Source organism: Haematobia irritans, chromosome 5 (genome assembly GCF_050003625.1).
Source record: "Haematobia irritans isolate KBUSLIRL chromosome 5, ASM5000362v1, whole genome shotgun sequence".
NCBI classification, from domain to species: Eukaryota; Metazoa; Arthropoda; class Insecta; order Diptera; family Muscidae; genus Haematobia; species Haematobia irritans.
Genome location: NC_134401.1, coordinates 79,776,849 through 79,798,944, shown reverse-complemented (window position 1 = coordinate 79,798,944; position 22,096 = coordinate 79,776,849). Strand labels below are relative to the sequence as shown.

At 33.7% G+C, this 22,096-nt stretch overlaps 1 protein-coding gene across 5 annotated transcripts in view; it reads left to right on the top strand.

Annotated features, from left to right (window-relative positions):
* The window catches only part of Trpm (transient receptor potential cation channel, subfamily M), a 521,822-nt gene that overhangs the window by 304,625 nt on the left and 195,101 nt on the right, over positions 1–22,096 (top strand). Inside the window, exon 8 of one of the 5 annotated variants that reach the window (XM_075313648.1) lies at positions 17,173–17,229. The exons of the other annotated variants lie outside the window; for them this stretch is intronic. Coding sequence (XP_075169763.1) covers positions 17,173–17,229 — 57 coding nt within the window. The remainder of the gene's footprint in view (positions 1–17,172; positions 17,230–22,096) is intronic. 5 annotated transcript variants of the gene reach the window in all.

Below are 22,096 nucleotides of genomic sequence, written 5' to 3'. Positions count from 1 at the left end.
AAACCGAAAATAAATTTAATTCATTATAGTTTTTTCTTACGGTTTTAAATAAAATCCGTAGTACTTAATAGTGTCACAACTGATAAACTAATGCGAAATCAATGCAGCAGATGATTAAAAAGATGACTTTCTCCCTAAAACAAGCCCGTAATATAATTGTTTTCGAAATTCTCCATCAAATCGCGAATTTAAAAATTTTGTTTCTATTCACGATAATATACCCATTTCGAGGGGAAACCCCGAATACTGGCAACACTGCATTGTAGTTTGCTCAGTATCGGTTTCTCTTGGTCTACGATCATTTTCTCTTGTATATTGGGTGAAGGGATACCATCTCTGTTAAAAACTACATATATGTTGAAAAATTTCCCAATTTTTTTCATAAAGCTTTTATTTAACTTTTGTAGAAAAGATTATAAACTGAATTTTTCCTGTAGGAAACTGCCCGAATGGCAGTTGGTTATGGTGAATAAAATGTTCAATAAAAATAGATCTTGTTGAATTTTTAGCAGCTTTGTAAAGGAAGTTAAAGTCTAATAGAACTTATCCAAGTTGGAATCGGTTCGTCCTTTTCAGAAGCAGAAAATTAGATTACATCATTGTGACTTTGTTACAAATTTTAATGACACAAGAACATAAACGAAGTAGTGCAATCTCAAAAGCGGGTTGTTTATCGCAATCAGATATCAGTAGACTATGTGCTTTCAAAAAATTATGAAAGGATCCCACTTTTTCAATAGTATTAATTTTTTGTTTTATATTATATTTATAAAACTAGTGTATAGGACCGCAAGTTTAGCTAGGGCGAATCTTACGTACCACCATGGATGCGTAGAAAGTTCTATTGAAGACTGTCATCCCCTATCAAATTTTGTACGGTAATTAGAGACCAAATTTCAAACGGATCGAATGAAATTTGCTCCTTCATGAGACTCCAGAAGTAAAATTTTAGGAGTCAGTTTTTATGGGGTCTATATATAACTGCCCCGAAAAAAGTAAACTGTTTTATAGGAAGAATAAACTACCTCGCGTGAAAATTGAACTATTTTGTACTCCATGTTTTGAGATTTCCAGGAAGTGTTGTTAAAACCAGGAAAATTTAGTACCATGTTGCACTCTTTAACTCTTGTTCTCGAAATTACTCCCTCTCATTGAAGAAAAAATTAACTAAAATAAATAAGAAAATCATTTGCGCCAAATCATGACCATTTTAACCATACAGTAGTTCATTCTTACTATTTTTGGGAATCGTACGAAAATTTTCATTTGTTTTAGCTAAAAATGAACTTATGTGTACGGTCCTTGAACTTTATACTCGCGTTTAGTTCATAAAATGTTTGAGACATACTTAAAAAAACGAAAATTTCATTGGACTGTGGAAAATTTCGCAAAAAATAATAAAATTGAACTACAAACAAATAATTTGTTTGCAATAAAAATAAGTTTAATTTGTCGTTAGTTTAACTACGGTAATTTTTTTTCTGTGTGTGAACCGTTATGCATCAATTTTTGCATGACTAGTAGAAAATATACTGACAGCAAATACAAAATTTCAATTGGATCGTAGAGGTAAAATCTTGGGATCGGTTTATGTAAGGGCTATATAAAATTACGGACCGACATGGACCAATTTTAGCATTGTGGTTAGAGGCCAAATATTAAGACCCCGTACCAAATTACAACTGGATCGGATGAAATGTGCACCTCGAGAAAGCTCCGGACATCAAATCTGAAAATCTGATTTTATGGAGGCTATATATATGATTATGGAACGAAATGGACAAATTTTTGCATGATTTTTAGGGAGCACATACTAACAACGCCTTCTAAATTTCAATAGGATCGGATACATTTTGCTCATCCAAGTGGCTCCGCAAGCCAACTCTGAGAGTTGATTTATACGAGGGCTATACCTAAAAGTGGTCCGATATGACCCATTGGCAATACCATCCGACCAAGTTTTCGTTTGGAAGTTCGTGTGATTTTAACAGACGGACGGTCATCGCTATACCCAGAATAAATACACTTTATGGGGTCTTAGACCAATATTTCTATGTGGAATGACATATTTAGTATACCCCCATCCTATGATGTAGGGTATGAAAATGTCTATTCTACCATGTACAAGGAAAGCGCAAACTTTTCAATTAACAATGAACATTATAATAACTACAGCAGCAAATACTAATCCTTTTCGTACAAGTCCTTTGTGTTCAGACAAGTTAATGGCAAAGTCCAAGAAAGTATTGTACGGCAAGTAAATCTTCTTGGTAAATTAGTCAGCTGTGGTGTAGAAATGGAAAAGCGACCTCGTGCTACATTTCGTCCATTGTTTCTCTGTCACACTTTTAGTTAGGTCAAGTATTACAGGGGTCTAAGACAGATGTTTCCATGTGCAACAATCTGTGCACAGTGTTACAGTTTCGCTCTTGCTATGAGCTACACTGAAAAAAATATTGACCTAATATGAAAGGTTATGTAACCTCAAGTTTTGGGCACGCAATATCAAACACAAATTCATCTAAAAACAAGTAAGTAAAGTCTAAAGTCGGGCGAGGCCGACTATATTATACCCTGCACCACTTTGTAGATCTAAATTTTCGATACCATATCACATCCGCCAAATGTGTTGGGGGCCATATATATAAAGGTTTGTCCCAAATACTTACATTTAAATATCACTCGATCTGGACAGAATTTGATAGACTTCTACAAAATCTATAGACTCAAAATTTAAGTCGGCTAATGCACTAGGGTGGAACACAATGTTAATAAAAAAACAAGGAAAATGTATTATTTTGACCATTTTTGTCGAAATCAGAAAAACATATATATGGGAGCTATATCTAAATCTGAACCGATTTCAATCAAATTTGGCACACATGACTATATTACTAATTGTACTCCTAGTGCAAAATTTCAACCAAATTGGGCCAAAGCTCTGGCTTCTGGGGCCATATAAGTCCATATCGCGCGAAAAATATATATGGAAGCTATATCTAAATCTGAACCGATTTCAATCAAATTCATCACACATGACTATACTACCAATTGTACTCCTTGTGCAAAATTTCAAGCTAATCGGGATAAAACTCTGGCTTCTGGGTCCATATAAGTGCATATCGGGGGAAAGATATATATGGGAGCTATATATAAATCTGAATCGATTTCAACCAAATTTGGCACGCATAGCTATAATGCTAAACCTAGTCCCTGTGCAAAATTTCAACCGAATTGGGCCAAAACTCTGGCTTTTAGGACCATATTAGTCCATATCGGGCGAAAGATATATATGAGAGCTATTCTAAATCTGAACCGATTTCAATAAAATTTTGCACACTTGACTATACTACTAATTGTACTCCTAGTGCAAAATTTCAACCAAATTCGGCAACAAATCTGGCTTCTGGGGCCATATAAGTCCATATCGGGCGAAAGATATATATGGTAGCTATATCTAAATCTGAACCGATTTCTTCCAAAATCAATAGGGTTCTATTCTGACCCAAATTAGGAACATGTGCCAAATTTCAAGACGATTGGACTTAAATTGCGACCTAGACCTTGATCACAAAAATGTGTTCACAGACAGACGGACGGACGGACAGACGGACATGGTTATATCGACTCAGGGACCCACCCTGAGCATTATTGCCAAAGACACCATGTGTCTATCTCGTCTCCTTCTGGGTGTTACAAACATATGCACTAACTTATAATACCCTGTTCCACAGTGTGGCGCAGGGTATAAAAATTAGTTAACATTTAATAAACAAGTCATATGTTATGTGGAGTTATGCTAATTTTCTTTACAGTAAGTAAATAAGGCCTCTAAAAATATATTTCGTGTTGTTGAGTTAGTGCGCTACCAAAACGAAATAAATATAAGATTATGGGATCTGTAGTTATATAACATAAAGAGATGATGCATAGCATACAAAACCCAAATTGAGTCATCTCCTCCAGCCAGATTTAAACCGACAACTAGGGAAGAAGATAATTTTTAGTTTAAGAAAATAGTCGAAAAACTAACTGCGATATTGAACTTAGATTTAGGTTAGGCGTATCCCGACGTATCAGGCTCACTTAGACTATTCAGTTCATTGTAATACCACATTGGTGGACTTCTCTCTTATCACTGAGTGCTACATATTAACCTCAATGACAAGGGACCTCCTTCTTATAGCCGAGTCCGAACGGCGTTCCACATTGCAGTGAAACCACTTAGAGAAGCTTTGAAACCCTCAGAAATGTCACCAGCATTACTGAAAAACTTTTTGGTGTTCGGTCGAAGCAGGAATCCAACCCACGACCTTGTGTACGCAAGGCGGTCATGCTAACCATTTAAACATAAAAAGCTTTAAAAAGCTGACGTTGTGCATTTTAAAGTTTTATGAAATACACACAAAATTTTATTTTGGATAACTGGCATTTATTTGTACGTCAATAGATTTGTTAATATATCGCAAAAATGATAATGGAAATTCTATAAATGAGATCTGTACCGCAATATTAATTATATCGAGCCTAGATTTTTAAAAAAAAGATAGCTTGCTTAAAATGGTTAAATTTAATGTTAGTGAAATGTGTTTCAATATGATAGAAACGTTTTTTGTTTTTTAATATAATTAAATAAAGTTTAAGAATAGATCTCGAAATAAAAGAATATTCAAACTAACATAAGAATGCTTGATGAGGATGTATTTGAGTAGGTTTACTTGTATTTTGAGTACTTATTTGTTTTACAGAGTCGTTATATTCAACGAGATTTTGTTCCTAGACTCACTGCACTTTTCTCCCAGGCTTAATTATCGATTATTTTCGTCAATATTAAATTTTATTTTTATTACATCCATAACTGCTTGACATCCACAAAAGGAAATGCAATTATTTCGGTTCTACAATTCTCTCTGTTGATTGGTTCCCCATTGGTCTGCATGATAACGAGTTTTGAAATAAGAAGAAACAAATTTCTCTTGGAAACATTAAAAGTTCGGAATAATGCCATTCGAACTTTTGCAATTTCAACAAAAGTTCATTGTTTGTGGTTATTGCTTTAACATGCTTGCATTGCCCACAATAACATCGCAATGATTAACACAACTTTGCTGCACTTTCATGCTGGTGCATTTATTGAGTTTTCTTCGTTGCTTGCTGTCATTGAAGGAAACGTCCTGCAGTCATTTAAATGCAATACACCACACAACACAGCTGCTAAAACAAACTCAGGAATATGAACAAATTCGCCCCAATTGCATTCTAGGGTAGGTGAAGAACCGTAACCGCTAACCGTTCACGAGGACAGATGATGCGATAGTGGAATGCAGAGTTAAGCTAAATGGGATCCATTATTTATAATAAGGTATCGTGGATGCAAATGGCGATTGAAATATGGAACAAATAGGCAAGGAAACCTTGGAACTCAAAGATATTGTCGATTGTGAGCAATGGAATTTGAAATATGGGAATCATTCGCAGATATTAAGAGAATTTTCTATTAAAGGTGAGGTTGGAATACTCTTTATCTCAAATTCTGGAAATAAGAACAAATTCCATGAGTTGTATGTTACAAGTTCCAGTGAAAGATATCGTTGCTAATGCTTCAGAAATCAAGCTGAAATATTTTTTTCTTCCGAACGCCACACTGTTTCTTGTGAAACACCCTTGTCAACCTCATGTAGATGTTCAGCCATTTGAGTCATTTAATTAGTTAACGGACCTACACCCCAAGAAATATTTTTTGATTTCAATTGCGAAATTAATTGAACCAATTAATTTTCGTGTTTGATTAGTGGTTCGATAAAACAAAATAATTAAATCAATTAGTTTCTTAACTAAATATTTTTTAATTGCAAATAAAATTTGATATTTAAAAATTTTTTAGTGATATTGTTTTCTGTATATAGTCCGACAGACGGAAAAGAGTCTCGTTGTCTGGATCTACCACACTTCCAAACCCGTCCGCGCTCCAAATCTTGGTCAATCTGTGTAAGAAGAGTTACATCTTCTGAAGTTCTAGATTTGTCCATAAGGATTTTTCCGGCATGATGAACCCAGCAAAAAATTGTATTTCTTTTTAAGAGCATCCCGGGATCCTTCATAAAGTTTTTTTTTAACATCCGATTAAGTACTTATGAAGTCTTAGATATGTTTTTTGATGGTTTAAAGTCATCATTTTAATTCTGGACAATTAAATGTCACAAAAAAGAATAGAACATCAATAAAAAAATAAAAAACGATAAAAATAAAGTTAACAAGTATATACGGCCGTAAGTTGGGCCAGACCGAAGTTTATCTACCCTCCACCATGGATTGCGTACACCCTCAAAAAAATCGCTTCTTTAACATATGTTCCAAACATATTTTGCAGGAAGATTTATTATTTATAAAATGCCTATATAGATTAATACCAGGATTTTACTTCTTAAACTTCTGGAAGCCTAATTATTTTTTGAAATTTTGTGTTTTTATAAATTCATATTCTGGAGTTTGTTGTTATCTACCCATATTTTATGTGGTCTCTATATAGTCTTGTGTCGTATTTGAATTTATTGGCCTAACATTAAAATGTAGAGTTCTTTACATCCCTAAAATGCTGAGATTTGTCGTCGAGTCGTATCAAAATTTAAAATTAGAGTTCTTTTGGACATATAAACACCTATGGCAAAATAGAATACTTATATCGGTCTATTTTTGTAACGCTATACCTTAAAATTCTAATTGGAATACTTTTAAAATGATACTTAGGTACACCACCTGGAGTCGACTACGGAGTCGAGGTTAATAGGAAATGCTGGAGTCGGAGCCGGAGTCGAGCAAAATTGACTCGACTCCACAGCTCTGGTCGCAACCATGTTATTTTCTCAAAAAGTATGTAGCTGATTTCGGCAATCATGTATATGTTTGCCGAGAAAACAAAAATGTTCCATGTTCACCGTTCAAAAATAACATTTTGCTCTTGAAGGAAGCACATATATTATTGGATAATGCCGAAACATTAATATGTTTGTTTTATGTGAACATATTATGTTTGGAAGCATTTTGAGCCCAAAAATATTATATGCTTGGTAGAATTTTTCCCAAAGACGATTGTGCTCATTCCCTAACATACTCGTAATTTTCACTTCCACGAAATATTTTAGTTCTTGGCACCTTTTTCTGTAATACAAATAATGTTGAAGAAATTATTCACTTTTATAAATTTTTTAAATTTTACCTTTCGCCTGGACGGAGAATCGAACCGAGGACCATACAGTTTTTAAACCAACACACTATCCACTGGACTACGTAGCTGTTATAGTCACCAGTAGATAATTATCGTTATAAGTTACATTTATATAGCATAGTTTGCAGCGCCCACGAGCCCATGCAAACATAACATTATTTAACAGAAACATACATTTGTTTGCCACATGGAGCAGTGGTTAGCATGTCTGCCTTGCATGCAAAGGGTCGTGGGTTCAATCCCTGCTCCGACCGAACACTTTGTTCTTTTTTTTTAATTTACACATTTATATTTATACTATATTAAATTTTTATAATGAAACTTCGAAATGTGGGTTATTAAAGATTTATAGTCAGTAACAGTGCTTAATATAAACGAAATTGACTGATTTTTTGATAAAATATTATTTTTTTATTGCAAAAATAACAATTTTGTTACAAAAAACTGGTACAAAACTTTAAAATTTGGAAGGAATTCAAAAACTCTAACAAAAGAAGAACGTGGAGTCGAGTATAAACATACATAAATAATTTTATAATATAAACATAAATTTATTTAGGCGTGAACAGTTTTTTACCAGCATTTATCACCATCGCTCTAAAATACCTTTTTTTTCTTTAATAATTCATTTAAAAAATAAGCTTTTTTAAATTGTTTTAGCTGCAAAACTCGAACTTAATGCCCTCTTTTATATTTGAAGGTGTCCGTCAACTCCTCGTGGACTACTTATTAATAAAGAGGAACTAAACTTTGTTTTTATGCATTTTACTGTGTAATTTTTCACTATTTCCTCCTTATTTCATTCTAATGTCCCAACTCTAAAAAGAGTATAGTGCCCTTTCGTTATTTTTATGAAGACCCCTGATTTCTTTTAACGAACCAAGAAAAAAATTTTGCCCATAATGCCAAAATGATAAACAAAACACATGTCCACACATACATAAAATGCTACTCTCAAGGCGAAAACATATGCTGTTTGTTTTTCAAATGTCTATTCTCTTGGTTCCGAATGTCCATTCTCTTTATTCAAATTAAATAATATTTAGACTTAAGCATATCAAATTTTTGGCCTTATCATAAAAAAGTTTTCCGAAACAACATACAAGCGGTTTCACAGAAATTGTTCTCTTTTGATTCTTTCACTGTGTTATGTTGATATCTTTTGTCAACTCTCCCGGTTTCCATCTCTATTTCTTTCTCTATACTCTCTCTCTGTCGCTTTGAATAAAATATCACAACATATGTGTGTTTAGTCGAAATTTGTAAATTTATATATGTTTGCACTCACACATATGATTTTTATGAAACATTCATGCCCCAGACATAATATATTCTACCATATTAACATAGATGTCCCAAACATTTAGTGTTAGTTTAGGAACATTACATGTTTGCACTTAAATATATTGTGTTTTAAAATTGTGCTCGAAACACATTTTGTTTATATCGAAAGATATGAAAAACATATTTTTCTAAGAGTATAGAAACTTCTTGTAAACACTGCCATCCACAATCGAATTACCACCACTTCCGGTGGTAAATTGGTACTACCCACAGGGAGTATGCCCACGTATATGTAGGAAAATGTTAGAGGCATTATTAGTATAAATAGCAAGACTTCAAAAGTTCCCTTATGGAACGTCGAAACCCTATGTTGTTAGCACCTATATTTCCTGTTTATTTTCATAATTCATTATGATTGTAAATATATTAATAAATAAATAAATAAAAGGAGGGACAAGTGGGGGACAAACAATAATTTACTGTTGCATGAGCCACCAATAATTGATATTGTTATTACTTGCTCTCATGGCAATAATTCTATTCCAGGGATTGATGTGTCAAACCTTATATTATTCAGATCTGTCCTGTCCACCATTACAGCTTTCTTATTGGCCCTTCTATACGAGTACAGATGATAGAATATAGGGATGCCGCTCACATCCTGCATGAGTCACTTGATGTGTCAAACCTTATATTATTCAGATCTGTCCTGTCCACCATTACAGCTTTCTTATTGGCCCTTCTATAAGAGTACAGATGATAGAATATAGGGATGCCGCTCACATCCTGCATGAGTCACTTGCTACATTTATGGTATTACACTTTATATACAGGTATAAGACATTTTTACGTTTACAACCTTTTGGCAGTAGAAATACCAAAAAAAAATGTTTAACTTTGTTACTCTCTGCTTGCTCTTTTTCTAGCCACTTGTAGAGATTTTTTTAAATACTATGATTTTTACTTGCAAGTTTGCAGCAACTTTTTTAAATTTCGCTTTTCGAAACAGCCTTAGGTTAAGAGAATAAATAAAGTAGCTTATGTAATTGTGAGAATATGTTGAACACTTAACAAATTGCAACAGTTGGCTGTTACACCAACATTCATCCACTTCAGAAGTAATGAAAATAAACACAAAAGCAATTGAGGTACAATTGTGTTTTAACACTTGCTCTAGAAATCCATTCTCACTTTCAACCGACAACAATACACCCGAACACTCACACCCACTCATTTGTATGGCCACAACACCATTCATATGAATTTACGGGCATGTGTTTGTCAGTGTGTGTGTGTGTGTGCTGAACTCATGAAGGATATTTCTGAAAGCATCTTGAAAATGTGCAAAAGGAACGTTAAGATTCCCCACATGTGGATCTTGGCTGGGTATGAGCAATACTCTGTCCTTGCACGCATATTAGGGTGTCCAAATAACCGGTTTTATTGAAAAAACGATTTACGGTTTATCCGAAAATCCCAATTTTTTAACTGGTTTTCGGGTTTCTATTTTGCTCAAAACCGGTTAACCGGTTGAAACCGGTTTTATTAAAAAAAAAATAAATAAATAAAATAGCGTGTTAATAAAATTAACAATTTATAGAACATTGACAAGAAAATTGAAACCCGTTAAGGTGCCCCCTTTGCGCTGAAAATACTCCTTGACTGAGTGTAGATATCCGAATATAAGTTTTCTAAAATAATTTTTTTCTTTTCTGAGGACCGACATTTTACACAGACAACATTGTCAATGAAAGGACTTTACAACTAAGTGGAATGTCATTTGACAAAAATCTCTTCATTTACTTAGTGAAACTGTGTTGTAAGTACCCTACGGGAAATGGATCAACCCCAGGAACCAGTCACAGTTCTGGTCCAAGCGTATGGAATGGACCAGTCACTTTAACATGGGTTTGTCATTGGCTGGGAAAATTTACACTTTAGGATACGACTTGGACTCATTCCTAAGGACACGTCTTGGAACAACTTTGTAGGACTACGCCATAGACAACTAGGACTACCCCATAGACATCTTGTCATGTCGGGACAAACTTTTAGGACCCTATTTCCATCCGTATCGCACCAGAAAGGAATATGTTGAACAATAAATAATTCTGATAGTTGTGTTGTAGTAAAAGTGTGGATTCAAAAAGATTTTAATATCAAGTGAGTATAAAAACCAATAAATTGTATGACAATTAAAGATGTTGATAAACTTGAGCGGTACCAGTCCTATAATGGGAGCATTAGTGGCAATTTGCACTAATTTCTCGTAGACTAGTCATTTGTTTCTCACCTTCAGTATATCTCTGCAAAACGTTCCACTTTTGGAAGAAATATATGAAAAATAAAAATAAATTTAGTTGAAATACAGAAAACCGGTGAACCGATGGTCAGAACCCGGTTTTCACAGTTAACTGAAAATGCCAATTTTTTCATTATTCGGTTGGTTTGTGTAACTGAATCCGGTTAATCGGTTAACCGGTGTCGGTTTTGGACACCCTAACGCATATACATGCAATTCCCATAAATGGAATTTACAGCTTCAGCAACAGTAGCAGTACTCAAATGGGAAAAAGGAATCAACAATTGAGGTGGCTTAAGTTGTTGGAAAATGGTTGGCACATACAATCATGTAACCCCCCCCCACCCCGCCCCCTGTTCCATAAGGTGATGGGCCAAAAACGTGCCATTGTTTCATTGAGAGACACATGGCAGTAACTCATTGTGGAATTTGTATGTTTTTCTCTAGAAATTGTTTGTCGAAGTGAATTGTAAGACAAATTGTATTTTATTTGAAAGCATATCGTGAACTAATCCAAAATCCATTGGTAAATGTTGTCTTCGAAAAACAAAAAAATAATGGTATGGATTTCAACATTGATGATACAATATATTACCTATACTAAAACAAGTAAATTAGGCCGAAATCCCAAGGGCACCCACTATATTGTATCGTTCACCACACTCATTTCTCGCCGTTAGGTTAGGTTAAAATGGCACACCGTTATTTTTTATTATGGAAGATAATCTATTACAGTAGCTTTGAAGTAATTGCTTTATTATAATCATTCTAATTCTGGTCATATTAATGAAGCTTGGGTGATACATATATGCGGTAAGTTAGGTTAGGCTCAGAGGATTCAGGTTGCTCTGTCTCATGTCGGCTCACATACACCTAAGTTAGTATTTGGCCCCTCTAAATTGGTATTTATATCGAAATATACGCCAAAAATATGACATTGAAAAGTTTAAGTACTACACTCAAAGAAAAACAAACGTTTGGAAAACATGTACCGCAAACGTGTTTCTTTTGTTAGCGTTTTTTGAATTGCTTCGAAAAGTTTAAACTTTTATCACCAAAAAAATTAGTTTGTTACAAAATTTTTATTTTTTTCAATAAAAAAAATGCGTTTGAACCAAACTAAATGCCCAACTATATGTATGTTTCTGTTAAATTAAGTTTGTTTAATCGGCTCGTGGGCGCCGCAAGCTATGCTATATAAATATAACTTATATGGATAATTATCTATTGATGACAATAGCAGCTACATAGCTCAGTGGATAGTGTATTGGCTTACAAATTGTATGATCCGCGGTTCGATTCTCCGTCCAGGCGAAAGGTAAAATTTAAAAAAATTATAAAATCGAATAATTTCTTCTATATTGTGTGTATTACAGAAAAAGGTGCCAAGAACTAAAATCCTCGTGGAAGTGAGAAAGATGTGAGGGAAAATGCAATTTGCCAGAAAAGATTGTTTTTTGAGTTAGTCTTTATGAAATTGTTTTTACATCCTGGAAAAGAATAAACGTTAATCACAAAAAGTATATACTTTTCTCCCAAAGAAACTTCCTTACAGTTCCACAACAGTTCGTCTGATTATTTTAAATATGGCCACATGACTAACATTTATTAACCGATCTCTGTCAAATATAGAACGTTGTAATTCTTTCCTCACAAACGAAATTTTAGACAAACAAAGTTCGTTTATAATTTGCTTTTCGCTGTAGGTTAGGTTAGGTTAGCTTATGTGGCAGCCCGATATTTCAGGCTCACTTAAACTATTCAGTCTATTGTGATAACAGAGTGGTGAACTTCTCTCTTATCACTGAGTGCTTCCCTTTTCTAAGTTAAGCTAAAAGACAAGGGACCTCCTTTTTACACGGGAGAAGGAATATGACCACATCAAACATGTTTCAAGAGGAAAATGTTATTTTTTATGGTGACCATGTAACACGTTGGTCACAAAAATGTTGCTTTCTCGTCAAATATAAACTGCTTGCCGAAATCAGATACATAATTTCCGAGAAAATAACATGGTTGCGACAACCATGTTAAATGGTCACCACCCAAAAATAACATTTGCCCTTAAAACATAGTGATCATATTCCTTCTCTGGGTGTATAACCGAGCCCGAACGCGGTCCACATTGCAGTGAAACCACTTAGAAACACTCCGAATAGTCACCAGCATTTCTAAGGTGAGATAATCCACAGCTGAAAAACTTTTTGGTGTTTGTTCGAAACTGGGTTTGAACCCACGACCATGTGTATGCAAGGCGGGCATACTAACCATTGTATGGTATGGGAGCCTCCCATATCAAACGTTCGTTTGTTTCTTCTTAAAATCAATCAATTACATCGCAACAACAAAAATCTTGCATACTTCGATAGGGAACTATGTTATTTCAGTATCAGTATCTTTTCAGGCAAAAAATTCGTGTCTAATTGTCTATTGCCTCGTAAAACTCCTCCTGTTATCAATATGTTAAGTTACATAAGGAGTTTACTGATTGCTCGTACGTCAGAAGCGAATATCTCATCCAATTTTCATAAAGTTCTGCTCAATGAACCTATTTAGAATTTCTGATTATAAAATGATGGAACCGAATATTTGTTGCAGCAACAAGTAACATTAATAATTTTAAAATCAGTTAACACTCTATCGGTTTTGAGGAACAAATCAGCATAAGGGAATATAATTAATTATACCCACCACCATAGAATGGTGACGGGGGTATAATAAGTTTGTCATTCCATTTGTAACACATCGAAATATCAATTTCCGACTATATAAAGTATAAATATTCTAGATCAGGGAGAAATTCTAAGACTATATAACGATGTCCGTCTGTCTGTTGTAATCACGCTACAGCTGGTCAAGTTCGAAGATGGGCAATATCGGTCCATGTGTTGTTATAGCCCAATATAAACCGACCCCCCGATTTAGGATATTGGGCTTCTAGAAACCTTATTTTCTATCTGATTTGCGTGAAATTCGAAATCTACAAAATAGGTGTGTCGAAAATGGGATGTATCGGTTCATGTTTTGGTATAGCCCCCATATAGTCCGATCTCCCGATTTTACTTCTTAAGCTTCTAGAAACCGTAGTTTTTATTCAATTTGCATGAAATTTGAAATCTAGAGGTTTTTTAGGACCATAAATTTGTGTTCCGAATAAATTGTGTATCCGTATAGATTTTGAAATATCCCCCTTATAAACCCGCCCTCCCATTTGGGGTCTAAATTCTGTAGGATTTTCAGATAAGTCCCCGGTCTAACAAAGAAAAACACATTTTTTTTGTCAAAATTCGTTTTTATTATTCAACATAGTTCCCTTCAAGAGCGATACAACGATTATAACGACCTTCCAATTTTTTGATACCATTTTGGTAGTACTCCTTCGGTATTGCCTCAAAATATGTGAATTTTGTGAATCGGTGCATATTTTAGGGATAGCACCCATATATACGATTTCCTGATTTAACTCCTTGGGCTTATATATACCGTAGTTTTTATCCGAAATTGTAACGGATTTAGTTTTTATCGCTCCATTGCCTAAGGTCTTAATGAATAGATTTATAACAACCAATAATTGGTTATGAGCAGAATTTTTTCAAATGTTTGATAATTTATTTCGAAAAAATGTCAACACACTAATCAATCGAAAATTGGAAGATCCGATATACTGGGTATAGTCCCAATTTGCGTATACCAAACCTACACGCAAAAAAATAATGCTTTCCTCCCAAACGTTATTTTAGACAAACAAATTTCGTTTCTCATTTGCTTTTCGCTGTAAGGAATTTTCTTTGGGAGGAGTATATACTTTTTGTGATTAAAGTTTATTCTTTTCCAGGTTGTAAAAACAATTTCATAACTCAAAAAACAATCTTTTCTGGTTAATTGCATATTCCCTCACATGTTTCTCACTTCCACGAGGTTTTTTAGTTCTTAGCACCTTTTTCTGGAATGCAAACAATGTAGAAGAAATTATTCGATTTTATAATTTTTTTAAATTTTACCTTTCGCCTGGACGGAGAATCGAACCGCGGACCATGCAATTTGTAAGCCAGCACACTATCCACTGAGCTATGTAGCTGTTATTGTCATCAATAGATAATTATCTATATAAGTTATATTAATATAGCATAGCTTGCGGCGCCCACGAGCCGATTAAACAAACTTTATTTAACAGAAAAATACATTCAGTTGGGCAACGTGGAGCACTGGTTGCTACGTCCGCCTTGCATGCCAAGGGCCGTGGATTCAAGCCCTGCTTCGACCAACTTTTTACCTATATTCCCGATATGTTCGGAAGACTCCGAAAATATGTTCAACATTACATACTACTGTATTAAATTTTTACTATGAACTGTAAAATGTGTCTTATTAAAGTTTTAAAGTTAGAAAAGAACAGTGCTTGATATAAACGAAATGGTTGTTGGTTCAAAAATATTTTTTTATTGAAAAAAATAAAAATTTTATAACAAACGAATTTGTTTGGTGATAAAAGTTTAAAATTTTCGAAGAAATTAAAAAAAAAAACTCTAACAAAAGAAAAATGTTTTCGGTACACGTTTTCCAAACGTTTTTTTTTTTTTTCTTTGTTAGTACTATCTGTATTGGCAATGCTAAGGAAATAATATTGTGAGATAAGTTTTAAGATACTGTGTTTAATATTTGAAGAACTACAATTTATATATAGCGTTTTAAAGACTTTTGAAGTGTGTCCTCTCTAAAAGAGTTATCATTAAAATCTACACTGGAAGATATCTTTTCTAAGAAACGAAATTTTAGATAGACAAAGTTTTCGTTTGTCTTGAAAATAAATTATTTAAAAGCAAACAAAAAATATTACAGACACTCGTTAAATCATTTGTAATAAAGTCTGGTAAATTTGCTTAGAAAGAAAATGGGGAATTTCTTTTGTCTAAAATTTCAATCCGGAGGAAAATATAGTGTTTCGTTGTGTGTAATTATATAAAAAGACATTTCAAAAATAACAATAAATTATAATAATTAATCTGTGCATCTGTAATACTAACAACTATCTAAGAACAAAATAAATTAAGTAAGTTATGTGTATAAAAAAATTAGTACTGTAAGTATTCATTATCTGATTGTAAATACGTTTGTGAATCACATATTATCACATTGTACGTACATATGTGACTATTCGTCTTTGTAAATTGTAATGAAATAAAGGTGAAGTGGTTTAATAGTCAATGCATTAAAGGTATGAAGTCAGTCGACCCCCCTTTTCTATTATTCAATGGTGGCAACGCCACGCCCCGTCTTTCTTAATTTTCTTAATTTCGTTCTTCTTGATTTTTGATTTTTTCCCATTTCTATTCCCCTCTATGGATCTATGATGTCCCTACACTCGATATTATCTCTCCCATAATCTATTTATCAAAAGGAAGCTATGACTCCGAATAGTATACTATTTTTACGATTTGTTTATTTTATTTTAAAATAAACGTCTTATTCTCTTCCTTTTTTCTTCTTCTTCTACCACTACTACTACTATACTACAATTTCTCTTTACTCTTTAAATACTACAAATGTTTATTTTACAACATTTCTCACCTCTCACAATGTCATTTCGATTAAGTTCATTTAATTGATTTGATTGGATATTCTGTTTGTTTTCGTTTCCTTTATTTAAATTCTATACTAAAATGTTATGTAAAATGTTATTCTCTCAAATGATTATCCTGTATTTTTTCCCATTTTGTTTTTCTTTCATTTCACAATAAAACATAAAATGTATACAACACGTCGGCAAACATTATGAACAAATAAAAAACACAATGTCTGACCTTCAATTAACTAATGTATTAAATTAAAAAAAAAAATAAAACAAACATAAATGTCCAATAAATACATTGGGGATGCATTTGTGCGGATGTGTTTTTATATTTGTGTCTTTCATCCGGGTGAAATATTTATTTTGCCAACAACGCCACGTGCAATATGTAAAAACATAACACAATAAAAACTAATGGCGCATTATCCCTGTAAACCCTTGACCATATTGCACCATCCAACATCCATGAAAACCTATGGGCAATTGTGCCTATGGCAAATCCTTTAAAATGTAACAAACAAACGGATTTATTAACTGTCCTCAAATGCATATACACGAATACCCATACCCACACAATTGCCTTTCGAACCCCACCTTGCCCCAAAAATGTTTTGACAAAACTTGTAAATCCAATGAATTTTCGTTTTTGCCACCAATAACGACACCATCACCAATCTATTGTACTACCATCAACACCACAACCACCACCACTACCATCATATGAACCAATTTTCAATACCACCATATTCTACTGTTGTCCTGTCTGTGTGTACAACAACATTACACGATTAGATTCCATGGGGATTGAAAAAAATCTGTTGGGGACTGATAAATATAACTGTGCCCAGGGTAAGCTATTCAAATGAAATTCATCTCTTCTCTTCTCCACTCTTTCTTTCTCTTCTACTCACTCACTCTCTGTCTGACTGTCTGTCTCTGTATTCGTTTTTCTTATTTAATGTACCTATTATTGTTTGTGTTGATTGTTTCATTGTTATTGTTTCCTATTTGAATTTTTATTTCAGTTTCATTTTGTTAACTATTGTTTGTTTGTTTTTACTTGTTTTGTTGTTGTTTGTTTTGTATGCTCGTAATGTATTTTTAACCAGCACGAGAGCATCGAGAGGCTTATTCATGATACATTCAGAGTAAACCCTCTGCTGACTCTGTAGCATATATGATTTAATACCATCAGCTTCCTTTTCCCTTTACATTGGAATGAACTACGAAAGATCAAAAATTGTCTAAGCAGTAAACGAAAGTCAAGAAAATGTTAAAAAGTTAAAATGCTATAAAAGCGATTCAATGGTCAGGAAGAACGAGACGACGGAAGAACTTGACGACAACATATGCATTATATACAGCTTTTGTGCTTCACGTGAAGAAGTGATAAGATAACCAACCTTAGACTGGTTGTCTCACATAGCCTAAAAGCCATATGACATTTCAAAAATTATTGAACTGACAATACTAATGAAATTTGTATTAACCTTGATCCAACCAAAACAGCATTCAATTTCATTATTGTAAAGAAATTTTTGTACTTTTAACGAAAATGTTAATAGTATTGAAGAATATATTTCTTTACCGTAAGGAAAATGTCCAATTTAAACGAAATTGTATTTGCTTCTATTATAAGGCCTGTTTTCTTTTAGTACTCAATGCAAAACTTTTATGAGCTATCCAGAACATCGTTGCACTGGTGTTCTATCTTGGACATTTTTTCAGTGTCATTTACAATAGCTTTTAATTGTGACTAATTTACCGAATAACATGAATTTAAATATGGTAAAGTGGCATAAATAATCACAGCACTTCATACATTAAAAATGTACGATTTTACTTGTTTTCTGTGATTGTTGGTAAAAAGCTGATACCAGTGTTGCACATTTTTGGACATATCCTAAAGAAAACAAGCCTAGATTTTATATCATCCTCTATGTAAACCCCCTTGGAGGTTAGCATAATACACTATCCACTTGGCGATTAGTCATCAACATAAAAGTATTGCTTAACACCCAGGCAACGCATACCAGATTGTATACCACATAAAAGCTGATTCAAAGGACCTCAATTTAAAGAAAACAACAAATATTAGCTGCAATATCAATAAATTATCCAAACCGATAATTTGGTAAAAAACCAAAAATTTACAATGGTGAGAAAAGTCTCATCCTATGTAGAGTTTTCTTGCATTTAAAAACGTCACTATGTTAACATGGAAAAATCGTTTGGGTAACAAAAATATTTCGGTTACATCATAGTAAAACGAATATAGTTAAGGCAGGAAAACTAGTTTTGTAGAATTATACGTAAAACAGTCAATTCATTTTATATATTCATCTATACTCAGTTTAAATTAACCCAATAGTGCTGAAAATGATTTTTTGTAATATTTATGGTAATATTTACTATAAAATACTGTGATGATACTCGATTAACAAAAAATGACAAAAACCCGGCAGCATTGTGGTGTGGTGCATTGAGAAAAAATGTCACTCATGTTTTTCAGAAAAGAACAGTATAAAAATATACTTGTTTTACAAAAGTGTTATTTTCTTTCACACCATTTTCAAATCTTGAGAATTTCGGAATATATTTCTATTTTTGTGCCACATTGTTGTAGATTTGGGAGAGGAGTGATCTGACCGAATGCGTTATTAAACTCTTAACATCATAGGTGTCACTAAAATTGTAAGCGAATTCAGCGTTATTATGTTCGCGAGCAGGATTATTGTCGTAAACGACAATAATTCGTTACCCCCGCACACTCACGAAAATATTATTTTCTTGACTCATGCACGGCTTTTGGTTAGACTCGTGCAGTTGACGTCAGCGTGACGCCCAACTCACACGTGAATCACGACAATTTTGTACCACGTACACACCTCTACATAAACAGTTGTACTTGGTTCATCGTTTGCTAGAAATGGAAAAAAGCATATGTTTGACTCGATTTGCCTAAAAATTAAAGAAATGCATGATTTTATTTATAGTTTATTTTTTATATGAGCTTTTTGGACAAAGAATATTTGGGGTCTCGGTGATTTAAGTCATTGAATTTCTCGCCCACAAATATGTATACCTAATAGGGCTTGTGTCTGTTCATATTCTAGTATAACCTCCCCCGATATAGCCCGATTCTTGATCCTCAAGAATTTTTATTTGACTCGCCTGAAATTTAAAATCTAAAGGTAGTTTAGATGCACCAAGAGCTGGTTTATACCGATCCATGGTTTAGGTTAGGTTATGTGGCAGCCCGATGTATCAGGCTCATTTATACTATTCAGTCCATTGTGATACCACAGTGGTGAACTTCTCTCTTATCACTGAGTGCTGCCCGATTCCATGTTCATTCATTCACCGCTGAAAAACTTTTTGGGGTATAACGGTCACCAGATTTGATTTTGGACTGAACTAATGGCACCAATTATAATAGAAACTTGGAATCGAGTATTTTTTCGTATGTATTTTTCATTTCAATTTACAATGTTCTTAGTATCACAACTGCCCGAAATGGCCTTTGGGATGGGATGGAGTGTCGATATATATGTGTCGTCTGACTCTACGTACTTAATCGGTAATATTGTCTTTGTTTAGCAGTTATTTGCTATTTATTTTTTTATATATAATCGTTTGCAATTACTTTAAATGCAGTTCTTATCAACACCAAGCTTAAACATTTTTTAAATTTAGTTTGCTTGTAAACTTTATTTCAATTTTGTCTCTTTTATGCATTTCTTCTATTTATTCGATTAATACATGACCCTGCATCCAATGCAATAAAAATAATCGGCAATTTCCTGTAGATAAGTTTATTCCTTCAACGAAAATGTATATTGCTATTACCCAAACTTCTAAAAACTTCATAAAGAAATTGGCTATAGCTATTAACCCCCTTGATGTTTCGTAGAAGTTTGTTATATAAGAAATATTTTCTACATAAACTATCCTTCCACAAAACAGCATGTCCCCCATTTTCTACAGACCAATTAAGAGGTGAGTTTATTGGGACAATATTTGGCATTAAAATAATTTTAAAAATAAATAATGCATTATCATCGAGAAATACTGAGTTAGAATTGTCGAATTTTATGAATAAGAAAGTTTATAATTATGTTCTATGCTAAAAAAGGTATTTTACAACAATCTTTAAAAATTAACAAAGTAATAGATTTAATGTCCAGCAGCCCAAATAGTTAACAGCTTATTAAATTATTTAGTTCCGGTTTCCATCGTGGATCAAATGGTGTTCAATTTGTAGAATTTGGTACTGATTATAATAATATATGGTTTCATAAATGGACGAAAAAGACTGTTTTTCATATGTGTAGATGTAAAAATTATATGTTTGGAAGTAAAATTTTAAGCACACTTTTTTTGAAGGTGTTTAGAAAAAAGGTCCCATTAACCCTAGACAATTAATCCACGTCTGAGAGACGTATGCGGTTTTTAATTTTTCGCTCCCCTTCACTGAAAATGTGGTGTTTTTGTTACACAATAAATAAAAATCTATCCCCAAAAGTATTTAAATGATAAGAATTTGTATAAAGAATCTGAGTAAGTACAAATATTAGAAGAAAAATCCACAAATATTGTTACCGTGTCCATAACTTCCATAGTGTTTTTTAAGTGGTTTCACTGAAATATGGAACGGCGTTCGGACTGGGCTATAAAAGGAGGTCCCTTGTTACCACTGTGGTATCACAATGCACTGAATAGTCTAAGTGAGCCTGAGATATCAGGCTGCCACTATACCTAACATAATGCTATGTTCCCACTGACTCGAGTTCTTTATTCGTTTTACCAAAGCATTTCGCCGTTGAGATGTTTTAGTTTGATGGTTGCCATGGAAACTCGAAATTCCCATTTACTCTAAATTCAAATATACGCACCGTTTGTTCAAATAAATACTGCGCAAAGGGAAAAAAATTTTAATTTATTTTCACATCCCTATGTTCTTCAAGCCTTTGTTTGTTCGTTTTTCTATGAAAGTTATTTTAATAATTTGACATATATTTTGTTCAATCAGAGCATATTCAATTTACATTATAAAATTGACGTGTTTTGGAAGAAAACATATGTTTTCAAACTTATTTTTTGTATGGGGAAAACAACTCGTTTTGAAATGCTTATAAAGGGAAAACATTTCGAACCCCAAAACATGCCTGACGAGAACGCCGTATGACCGAACCTTCAGAGTAGGAGTGAGATCTATCTACGACTCTCCTAAGGGGGAAAATCGACCACCATGGTGGTCTACGGCGTTAAGTAATATGAGAAAATCCTGCAGGAAGCTCTTTAACAAAGCAAAGTCCACCAGAGCTCCTGAGGATTGGGATGCTTACAAGAAGAATCTGAGAGGATACAAGCGAGAACTGAGAAAGGCTCAGCACAACTCTTGGAATGTTTACTGCAGCAGTATTGAGAATACGTCCGAGGCTTCCAGACTACGGAAGGTAGTAGCATCCACTAACTCCGCTCCAGGTTTCATTAAAACATTGGAGGGCAATTGGACAACGTCCAGTGAGGTACTATTGGATACACATTTTCCTGGAAGTCAGGCGGTTGAACCATGTTCTGGCGGTGCCACAGTGGCTCAGCGGTCGTTTTCTATCGAGGAAATTGTATCGGAATCTAGAATAAATTGGGCATTAAATACCTTTGGACCATTCAAATCCCCCGGACCTGATGGAATTACTCCAGCGGAGTTACA